At 40.2% G+C, this 12,340-nt stretch overlaps 1 protein-coding gene across 1 annotated transcript; it reads right to left on the reverse strand.

The window, feature by feature from the left end:
- Positions 1-10,123: 10,123 nt before the first annotated feature.
- On the reverse strand, positions 10,124-11,508 carry LOC122304119 (protodermal factor 1). The gene is made up of 3 exons (XM_043116195.1): positions 11,298-11,508; positions 10,788-11,088; positions 10,124-10,668 (listed from the first exon to the last, which is right to left on the reverse strand). The coding sequence occupies exons 1-3, from the start codon at positions 11,443-11,445 to the stop codon at positions 10,338-10,340; spliced, it is 780 nt and encodes a 259-aa protein (XP_042972129.1). The 5' UTR covers positions 11,446-11,508; the 3' UTR covers positions 10,124-10,337.
- Between the last annotated feature and the right edge of the window lie 832 nt (positions 11,509-12,340).

The following is a 12,340-nucleotide window of genomic DNA, read 5'->3' on the forward strand; positions in this document are numbered from 1 at the left end:
GTCGGCCACGTCAGCCGGACGGCAATAGGTCAAGTGAGAGGGCTGGATGGAGACGGGAAGGAAGAGGGGAGCTGCAGCGCGCGGGAAGGAGGAAAAAGGAGAAGAAAGAAAGAAAAGGAAAGAAAAAGAGAAAGAAAAAGAAAAGAGAAAAAGAAAAAAGGGAAAAAGAAAAGATGAGGAAAAAGAAATGAGGTCCAGTCCTCACTTCCGGAATCCAAAAACTGATTCGACGAAAACGATTTTAAAAACATAAAACGACTAAAATAAATTAAACACCACATCAAATAAAATAAAACCAATTTAAAATACAATAATTTAAAATAAAATAACTACTATATTAATTAAATTAAAAACACTCATTCAGTGAAAATACACATAAAAAGGGGTCATCACATCCTCCCCCCTTAAAAACAAATTTCGTCCTCGAAATTTGCAAGGTCAAACACCTATTTGAAACAAGCCACATGATTCTACTAAGACCAAGTTTAAGAAACGTACTGTTATCTACTCAAACAAATAGGGGTACTGCTCCCTCATGTCAGCTACTCTCTCCTAAGAGAAATCTTGAGCTAGCAGATCCCCCCATGCCACATTTACCAGAGGTATCGTCTTGGATCTCAATTGTTGCTCTTTCCAATCCATGATCTATGACGGAACAACCTCATAAGTAAGGTCCGGTTGCAACTGAATACTCTCTGGGTCGACAAAGCACGGCTCTTGTTGTCCAAAACTCTTCTTCAAGGATGATACATGGAAGACATCGTGAATATCCCCAAAATATTCTGGCAAAGCAACTCTATAAGCGACGGACCCTATCTTCTCCAAAATCTGAAAAGGGCTGACATACCTCGGATCCAGTTTCCTCTTTTTACCAAAACGCTTAACTCCTTTCCTGGGAGAGACCTTGAGATAAACCCAATCACCTTCTTCAAAAGATAACTCTCTCCTCCTGGTATCAGTGTAGCTTTTCTAACGACTCTGAGCTGCCGCCATTTTATCCCTGATGATCCGAACTTGGCTTTGCATCTCTTGAATTATTTCGAGCCCAACTATTTTATTCTCCTCGACTTCATCCCACCAAAAAGATGATCTGCATTTCCTCCCATAAAGAGCTTCATAAGGAGCCATCTAGATGGTCGCATGAAAGCTGTTATTATACGCAAATTCTATGAGCGGCAAGTGGTTTTTCCAACTCCCTTGAAATTCCATGACACATGCTCGCAACATATCTTCAAGGGTCTGAAGGTGTGCTCTGATTGGCCGTCCGTCTGCGGGTGATATGCAGTACTGAACTTCAACTTAGTACCCAATGCTGCCTACAAACTTTTCCAAAACTGAGACGTGAACCTTCGGTCCTGATCCGACACAATACTCTTTGGTATGTCGTGCAACCGCACTATCTCTTTCACATACAAGCGAGTCAACTTACCCAAGGAATCAGTGTTATTAACAGGCAAGAAATGAGCACTCTTTGTTAACCGGTCAACAATCACCCAAACCGAGTTCTTCCCACTAGGAGTCCTCGGTAAGCCCACTACAAAATCCATCGTGATGTTGTCCCACTTCCACTCAGGAATAGGGAGGGGTTGGAGCAAACCAGCGGGTCTTTGATGCTCGGCCTTGACTTGACAGCATGTATGGCATCTTTCCATATACAAGGCAATATCCTTCTTCATTCCATCCCACCAATAATTTTTCTTCAAGTCCCGGTACATTTTCGTACTGCCAGGATGAATTGAATAAGGGACCACATGAGCTTCTGCCATGATCTGCTCCTTGAATTCTGAATCTTTGGGGACCACTGTACGATCTCGGAACCGAAGAATTCCATCTTTGTCCATACTGTAATGCAATGGCCCTTGAGATTTCCTAACTCTTTTTCTGATATCCAACAGCTTCGGATCCTTCCTTTGAAGAGTCTTCAATTCCTCAAAATCAGCTACTCGAATATCAAGAATTGAAGATAATATTTCTTCCTGCTGTGAACTTTCAATAAGGAGTCTTCTCATCCCACAAAGTAAAGAATCCAATTCTGACGATTCGGCTTCATCTTCCAAGTGCGACTTTCGACTCAAAGCATCCGCAACTATATTTGCCTTCCCCGGATGATATTTAATCTCGCACTGGTAGTCACTGATTAACTCTAGCCATTGCCTCTGCCTCTTGTTCAGATTCTTCTGGGAAAATAAGTGCTTCAAGCTCTTGTGATCGGTGTATACTTCGCAAGCTTCCCCATACAAAAAGTGCCGCCAGATCTTAAGAGCAAATACAATCGCAGCCAATTCCAAATCGTGCGTCGGATAATTCTTCTCATGATCCTTTAGCTAACGGGATGTATAAGCAACAACCCGTCCCTCTTGCATAAGGACACAACCCAAACCAAATTTAGACGCATCGCTGAAGACTACGAATGGCTTATGCGGTTCTGGAAGTGCCAATACTGGTGCAGTTGTCAACCTGTTCTTCAATTCTTGGAAGCTTCTCTCACACTTATCTGACCAAATAAATTCTGTATTTTTTCTAGTAAAAGCTATGAGAGATCAGGATAGGCGAGAAAATTCCTCCATAAATCTTCGGTAATATCCGGAAAGTTCCAAAAAACTCCGAATCTCGCGCACAATAGTCGGACACTGCCACTACAAAATGGCTTCCACCTTACTAGGATCAACAGCCACTTCGTCTCAGGAAATCACATACCCAAGAAATCTGACTTCCTCCAACCAGAATTCACATTTACTGAGCTTGGCATACAACTGGTGTTCTCTTAATTTCCCAATAACTAGACGAAGATGATAAACATGCTCTTCAAAGTCTCGGGAATAAATTAAAATATCATCAATGAACACTACCATAAAGGAATCCAAATAAGGTCGTGATTATGCCCAAAGAATAACGCGGTAGTTGTAGCACAGCTTTGGGGTGTCGATTCCACAATGAGACAAATTAAAAGAATAGCAAGAGGAACAAAGAAACTAAAGAAAAAAATATTAAATAAGTAATGGAGAACAAAGATTAATTTTATATGTAAATTCAAGTCAAGCAAAGTGATTAACAAAAAAAGTACTCAAATTTGACAAATAGTAGAGCGTTGGGAATCCCTTGCACAAATCTGGTATTTTAATTATTCTTAATTCATTGGATAACTCAATTAGGAACTCAATTCCCGCAATTCCCAATCGGAAGGTATAGATTTATAAACCAGACTTAAATCAAATGTAACCCTTTGAAAAAACATTCACTCTTTTAAAAAACGTGAATTACTACCCCTATTGATAAAATCCAATGACGTATATACTCAGGAAGCGATATTGCAACAAAAAACTAAATCAATATAGATAAATAATTGATCCAAACATAATCAAAGAACTAATCCATTCAATAGAAAAAGTATAACTGAATCCATAAACACAATAAATTCTATGATTATTCGGAAAAGAAAACATCAACGATGAATTGAGAATGATAAAACAAAAGAGTTTTAGCAATTGAAAATCAAATACATGAATTAACAATAAATTAGAAATATCATCTAATGTGCAAGTTCATCCCTAACCCTACTTGAGAATTTAGTTATCCATAAATATAATGGACAATAAAAATCTCCAGAGAAAACTGAAGTGAACGGTGGCCATGGAAGTGATTTTCTCCTCTCTTCAGATCTGCCTCTTGTGCCTCTTCCTCCCCCCCCCCAATTTCGTGCTAATGATATGCTTATATAGGGTAAGAAAGAAACCCTAATGTCCTCTTGATTTCCGCATAAAAAAATCGCCTAAATTTTAGGACTTATCTTGGCAGCCACGTACAGCCTTCAAGAGTTCGAATTTGGAAATCCTTATTAAAAACAAAGTTATAGCCCTTTAAAATAACTTTCCAATGCATCAAGAATCGCATCAATCCGATATATGAGTAAAAAAATACAGTCAAAAGACTAAAGTATGTCCAGACTGTCTCCTAGTGAATTTCAGACTTGGACTTCTTGTGGTTTCATTTTATGATTTTTTTTCTTTTTCTTTCTTCCAAATTGCTCTCAAACCCCATGAATGTCCTCCTTTGAATTTGACTGGGCTTGAGTTGCTCTTTTATAAACTCTGAAATTAGACATAAAAAAACTGCTTAGGAGTATCCCAACGTAAATAGAAATTCAATTTAAGAATACACATTAATTTCTCTGATTTCTATTCACATTTTAGCATTTTAGTCCAATAATAGGGTATATAGAGTGCACTTCTGCACACTCATCAGGTCGAAATACCCGATTCATTACATCCATGAAAGCAGCAGGGGCATTGGCTAACCCAAATGGCATCACCTTAAATTCATAATGTCCATATCTCGATCTGAAAGCAGTTTTGGGTACATCCTTGTCCCTTATCCTCAACTGGTAGTATCCTGACCTCAAATCAATCTTCGAGAACATAGCTGCTCCTTGAAGCTGATCAAACAAATCATCGATCCGTGGGAGAGGATATTTATTCTTGATTGTCACCTTATTTAATTCTCGATAATTAATGCACATTCGGAAGGTTCCATCTTTCTTTTTAACAAACAGCACCAGTGCACCTCATGGCGAAGTACTTGGTTGAATGAACCCCTTATCTACCAGCTCTTGGAACTGAACCTTCAACTCTTTTAATTCAGCTGGTGCCATCCGACAAGGAGTTTTATGTATAGGGGCTGCTCCAGGTCCCAAGTCAATAACAAACTTCATTTCATTAACAGGGGATAGCCTAGGCAAGTCATCCACAAACACGTCAGGAAATTCTTCCACAACGGGAATATCTACCAATGACTTTTTCTCAGACAGCGTAGACACCATCTGGACTAAGAAGACATCTGCTCCACATGCAATCTCTCTTCTTGCTTGAATTGCCGATATAACTACCGGCTTTTCCTTTAGCTTACTCCCCGCAAATTCTAAATAATCACCATCTGGAAGCTGAAAGCTAATTACCCAACTTCTGTAATTAATACTCGCAGAATATCGGTATAGCCAATCCATCCCAAGGATGATATCAAATCTCAGCAGCTTAAACACAACCAAATCAGCATCCAAAAACCTTTCATCAAAATTTAAAGGACAACCCAATGCAACCTTGGAACACCATACCACTTCACCATTTGGTAGAGCCACTACCAATGACTTTGGCAAAGGTTCCGTAACCAAATTACACATTCGAGCGAAAGTGGAAGACACAAATGACTGTGATGCACCGGAATCAAACAAAGTGCAAGCATAAAATTCATATAAACGAACTCTCCCTGAACCAAACACATTAACCCATGAAATCCAAAAACAAAGAAGAAACCAAAGCACATCAAAAATCAAATCCAAAATTTAAATTAAATTAGATCCATACCTGTAATCACTCCGACATCATGGATCGCTGATGCGTCATCATCAACATCTCCGAGTGTAACAGCATAAACCCAAGCTTGCAATGTTTGCCTCTGATTTGTCCTTCCACCACGTCTACCTCCACAGCTTCCTTGAACTGGCTTAGGATACTCACGAGCAAAGTGCCCCTGCTGGCCACAATTATAGCATCGAGCTCCACCCGAAGGGCACTCACCCACATGGGCCCCATTACAACTCCCGCAAATTGGCACCCGTACTCCCATATGTATCCCTGAGGCTGCTTGTGGTCGAGTCCCGGTCCACTAAACAAACTTTTGAGGCAAATCCGAACTACTTCCTTCACCAGAAAAACTCCGCCTCTTATGTCTTGGAGGGGAGCCCATACTCAAATTATTCTCTCGTTCTGAAAGAGTGGCCAAGTCCACTAAATCCTAAAAAGTGGATATCCGGTGGCAGACCACCATTTGGCATATATCAGGACGTAGACCCTCCTGGAAATGCTCGGCCTGCATTTCCTTCGTGGCGATGAGGTGGGGAGCAAATCGCCCAAGCTCTATAAATTTTCGAGCGTACTGTTCCACAGTCATATTCCCTTGGACCAAGTTTGAGAACTCTCTTACTTTTTGTCGCCTCACAGAAGCGGGAAAGAATCGATCATTAAATTCTTTCTTAAAGCGCTGCCAGGTCACAGCGGCGAAAAATCCCAATTCTGACTCCAGTATCACTCTTTTTGTATCCCACCACTCAGAAGCGGTGCCTTACAACAGATAGCTGGCATAAAGTACTTGTTGCGCCTCAGTGCAACCACATACCTCAAAAATTCTTTCCAAATCTCTGACCCACTTTCCAGCCCATAGTGGATCCTCTTTTCCCATGAAAGGTGGAGTTCTATGCACTAGAAAGCGCTCATAGGTGCATCCAGCTTGCACCATTCCACTAGGCCCTCCTTGTAGCCAAGGCCCTCCTTGTTATGGCCAAGGACCTCCTTGTTGTGGCCAAAGCTCTCCTTGTTGTGGCCAAAACCCTTTTTGTTGTGGCCAAGGACCTCCTTGTTAGGGTCTAAAATTCTACTGCATAAACTTAGTCATCTGCCTTATCGCTTGGGCTATAGCATCATCCCTCAACATATCGTCCCGAGGCTCTTGAGTAGACTTTCTTAACCTCACAATTTTCCTGCCACAACACAACCTTTGACCCCCTTTAAGAAAAACAAATAAAACCAACAACATAAAACCGGAAACCAAAACCAAACCACATAACAAGAAACAAAAAGAAACCAACATGCAATAACATAACTAAATAAATAAATACAAGCAAACAAACTCAAATAAATACAAATCAAATAAAACAATTCAAATAGCAACTTTACTTAAAATAAATTTCAAAACACAACTGTAAAAACATTCTGGTACTACATACGGGACATGTGATTTTACCCAGAACCAAACCGCTCTGATACTACCTGTGACGCCCCCAAATCCCACATATGCACATGGGAAAATCGAGACGTCCGGATGATGATATCATAGGTCACCACCCTATCGCCAAGTGCCAAGTGTGTCTATATGCAACAAATATACAAAAAGAAACACGCAGCGGATAACGAAAGTCATAACTAAGTACCAGACTTTTTCTTAGTTTAATACAAAGCGGTTCAAATCATACATAGTAAAATATTACAAACTACAAATATAGTTTCAAATCCAACAACATGGCATAAACTCCAAATCAAAACTCCGGCAGAGCCGCATCCTTGGGCTCAGCCTCCTCCTCCTCCTCCTCCTCGATCTCTACATCAAAATCTACAGTATCAAAAATAATGCCGCAGGTAAATAAGATCCAAACGCCACAAGATAAAAACATATTAAACTCAATAATATACACGAAAGAATGCAAATGCACATGTCCCATAAAAACCATTTTTTTCCACGCACGCCAAAATCCCATTTGGCCCAAAAATATAACCTTTAAAACCAATGCTCGCCATTATCTCAGATAATGGCCCAAATCAAAACCACCATTTTCCTAGAAAATGGATCACATAGCCTCAAACCAAACCTCGCCATTTTTCTAGAAAATGGCCCGTAACCAAAACCATAAAACCAATCCAATTATTGCATGCACCATGATCTCCCCTAGCGATCATCCACACGCTCTGGCACATGTGCCACATCGCAGGTAACGTCTACGCGTGTGACACCTAAATTAGCGATGTCCAGTACTCGCGCCTAGCGCTTCCCTGGACCAGGCCATCCTCTAGTCCCCGCCACTCTAGGGACCACGGAGTTGACACAACAGCGTTACCGTATCGTGAGATCCGGTCATCGCCCAGCGACAACCCAAGGGAGCCACTCAGTATTATCTACTACCGAATGACCAGAGGAGCTCCACCGAGATAATAACCCATCCCGGCTTGGGGTTTTGAGACACACACACCCGAAAATCCATTTACGCAAATAAAACATGATTTTCTCAATTTAAATAAAATGCACACTTATGCTCCATGTAATGCACGCCTCAAGGCACAAATAACTAACCAGTCACAAATCAAGAAAACTAATTAACTCCGTCTTCAATCCATCCGACCCTCGAACTCCTCGGACTCAGTCCAAAATCAACCAACCAATCCAATAATTAATTGTAAGAGTAAAATATATTTAAATCTAAAAGTAGAGTTTGAAAAATACTTACAGCGCTATACGGTATTTTTCTAAAGCTCGCGGCATTGCAAACGGCGTAGAAAAATCAACGTAACAGTGTATTTTACACTGTGGCCATGGGTAGTAAATTACCCACTTTCGAACAGGGACAAACCAAGACACGAAATTGATAGGGAATGGTCTAGAGATGTTTATGAAACTAAAGGAAGTGAGCTTTGGCCGTGGGTGGAGGTGGAAACGGCAGTGGAAGCGAAAAAAAGCCAAATCGGAGTTCAGCTCGTGGGAGCTGCTCCGGCAACGGATCGGGGTCGAAATTGGGTGGATTAGGACGGCAAGAGGTAGGGGAAGAAGTTGTGAAGAGATGGTGGTCGGAGGTGAAGCGAAGGCACCGAAAACGGCTCAAAACCGTGCGGAAAGAAGGGGTTGTACAGGGTGATCGACGGCAAGGATGGAGGAGATTTTTGGTGGGGGTGTTCACCGGCCGTAGGGGGACCGAACGGCAGTGGTTGTGTCGGCCACGTCGGCCGGAAGGCGATGGGTTGGGTGAGAGGGCTGGATGGCGACGGGAAGGAAGAGGGGAGCTGTAGCGTGCGGGAAGGAGGAAAAAGGAGAAGAAAGAAAGAAAAAGAAAGAAAAGGAAAGCAAAAGAGAAAGAAAAAGAAAAGAGAAAAAGAAAAAAGGGGAAAAGAAAAGATGAGGGAAAAGAAATGAGATTCAGTCCTCACTTCTCGAATCTAAAACCTGATCCACTGAAAATGATTTTAAAAATATAAAACGATTAAAATAAATTAAACACCACATCAAATAAAATAAAACCAATTTAAAATACAATAATTTAAAATAAAAGAACTACTATATTAATTAAATTAAAAACACTCATTCAGTGAAAATACACATAAAAACGGGTCATCACAATATCCACACAGGCCGAGGCATCAATCAACAATGTTACTCGTGAGGAGATGGCCGAGATTGTGCGTGCAGCGATCAGCGAACAGACATCAGCGGTGATTGATGCAATGTGTATGGAGATCCATTCTGCTATGTCTGTTCTTCGTACATAGATTGATGTCATGTCTGCGACTTAGGTCACCATCTGTACTCGACTAACACAAATAGAGGAACGTATAGCTGCAGTCGAGAAAGTGTGCAAAGACTTGGGTCTTAATTAGTACCTTCTATCTTTTTTTTATTTAATTTTTGTTTAAGTATGGACAATATTTTATATTTTGTAAATTCAGTATTTAACTACGAAATAGTATTATTTTATATTTTCTAAACTTATTATTAATTTATATTATTTCTATTATTTAATTAACCAATTTCTTATATTTACTAGTTAATATAAATATAATTCTGTAAAAAAATTAAAAAATAAAAAATAAACCATTCGAACGATTAAAAATAAAAAATTAACGTTCGAACGATAAAATCAGTTTCCCTCTAAAAAAAATTTACTTAACGCGCCAAAATTACGTTCGAACGGTCAAATTTATACGTTTGAATGATATATTTTTAGTGTTTAAATGTTTAACTAATTTGAGACAAAATATTTCATCTTTAACTAGACCGCTCAAACAGTCTGAATATCGGTTATTTTTTAGATTTTGTATCAAAATCTAGTTTTTTGAGGTGTTTTTATTTCGTTCCAAATTAAAATCGTCTCAAAATCTATTTTTTGGTTGTAGAGGTTACAGCCGTCCAGAGATCTTAATGTATTCCTGCGCCTCGATCTGTCTAACATATCCTTTTAGCTTCGACGCCAAGTGTTTCTTGTTCTCCGTACGGCCTCAATATTAACAATGTGGACTCCACGTGTCGCTGTCTATAAGAAATTGTTTGATACAAGCAATTGTAGAACGTATATAGATCTCTCCTTCGAGTGTATATATATATATATTGTGCATTGCTTAATTTGTGTGTGGCTAAAAATGTCTGTGCAGTTGATCGTAATTTAAGAACTGGACCTTAGAATCAATTATATATTGCTTTTATGTAAAATCATCTTTTCAAGCTCATCACACTTTTAATGCCTCCATGTACGGCCATCACAGTTGTCGACACCGCTGAACAATTCACACTTTCTTGCAGGTGCACGCTCCGCATAAAAAATTCAAACTAAACCATGAATTTATTTATAAAGAAGAATAACATAAGCTGCGCATCGAGATCATTAAAATACTATTTGTTGTAGTAATCTCACAGATATAACAAGATAGTTAGAAAACATAAAATCCAAAACAACACAGCTAGCAACTAGGCTAGATTCTTAGATAGAATCATAGAACGCATTCGTCAACCGAGGAACAATGCAATTGCTTTCAGGCTCTCGGTTTGAGTCTGCCCTCGTTTGCCAGCTTGAAAAGCTGAGCTTGAGCGGCTGCGGCTTTGTTGGAGCCTAGTGCTGAAACAAAGTTCTGCCGTACTTCCTTTGTGGTGTAAGGGAACCTGTTGTTCACCATGGAGTTCAGCAAGGAAGCAGTTCCTTCTCGATATAGAGCACCGAGCCCATCATTGCGTGTGTTGGAAAGAGCTTGCTGCAAGCTTAGATGTGCTCCGAACCCTGGAACACTAGGCACACCGAATGCACTGCCTAAAGTTCCCCACCAGCCCAACAAACCCCATACAACTCCTGGGTGTGTCCTCCAGTAACTGCGCCCGTGCAAACCGATAAATATCAGATCCATAGCGATCAATGTTAACTAGTCATGAATTCTTTACTAATTTTCATACATCTTTTGTTAAAAAAGGTATATATAGTAATTACTTACTTGCATGTGCCAGTGAAAGGTGTGTTAGGATCAGGGAGGAAGGGAGGTGTAGGGGTAGTACTGCCGCTTGGAGGGCTTACGATGACTGGGGTTGTGGGGGTACCGCCTGCAGACGGAGGGTAATGGCCGGAACCACCACCACTTCTTGGTGTTGATGGAGGAGTTCCGCAGTTTCCACCTGAAGGGGTTGATGGTGTTGGGTTGTAGCTTCCAGGCGGGTTTCCGTGGGGAGGACGACCGTGTGAATGTCCGGGCGAATAAGGTGGCGGCGGGTTTACGTGGGGAGGACTGCCGTGTGGACCTGTAATGAGCGCATGCAGTGCAGAATATTAGTGTGGATATTGAGAAAGCAAAAACAAGTATAACATGATACGGTCGCTTTATCGAACGTGACACAGCGTCAATAAAGGATGGAGACGTACTACATGTTTTGTGCTAGAAACAACTAACTTTAATTTGTACGTGTAATCAATAGAACCAAAATGCGTGTGTAGGAAGTGAGAGAGAAACCGCTAGGGGGAGCATTTGGGTCTGAGTAGTAGTTTTTCTGATCTTCAATGCCTGCCGATTTTGCATGGATCAGCACGTTATGAGAGAGAAGTACAGTGACCACCGTCCATACGAAAAGAGAACCTAAGCTGCTTATCACCTTCTCCATTGATCTCTGTATGTTTGCAAAGAAGATAGAAGGAAGGAGAAAAATCTGGGATGGGAATGATCGAGAGCAGACTGGTGCATATAAAGGGTGGACATAGTGAAGTAAATACTAACAGGTGAAGGAGTATGTGGGTAGTTGATCTGTGCAGGAGCATTTACTCACACTATTTACTACTTCCGTAGCCACAATAAAATTTGGTTTAGTGTATTTTAGAGAAAAAGAACATGAACCCTAATCAACTCGTGTCTGACAGAGCTGTAGTTATTGCTATTAATGCTGGCTGTTCCATGTGGTGGTGTATGTTATTTTTATAATAATCATATCATAATTAATCATATCCGTTTCCAGCACACTAGATAGTTTATAATATTATACATATATATATACAACATATATATGTATATATATAAACGCACACATGCACATTAGCGAGATTTAGGAGCTGAGCTAAGCTGAGCTTTAGGTAATATGTAATCGAACGCCCCCATGCAGTACCTCCTTCTCCGTAGATCCAAGCTGTGGGATATAGTGAGAGCTAGGCACCGCATGAATTAATAATTCACAAAACAGTAATAAGCTAATATTCTTGGAGAGAATATATGCATCGAAGATCGATCGAGCACTCCTAAATGATCGTGAAATAGTGAAAACTAACATAGGAAGGAAAAACAAATATGGATACATTTTTTTCAAATAATCAACGTGATTCTTTGTTAAAAAAAGGCATATAGCCTTCTTATCAATGCGAATTGAAGGCCATAAGTAGGGAAAATTGTAACGTTCAGGCGAATGATCGAATAGGCGAATAGTTGGTAAAGAAGTTAATATATATATCTTTCAAGGACCAACTGTTTTTCTGGAAATTAGAAATAAACTGAGAGAAACTTCTTCTTTC

The sequence above is a fragment of the Carya illinoinensis genome, chromosome 3, assembly GCF_018687715.1.
Source record: "Carya illinoinensis cultivar Pawnee chromosome 3, C.illinoinensisPawnee_v1, whole genome shotgun sequence".
NCBI classification, from domain to species: Eukaryota; Viridiplantae; Streptophyta; class Magnoliopsida; order Fagales; family Juglandaceae; genus Carya; species Carya illinoinensis.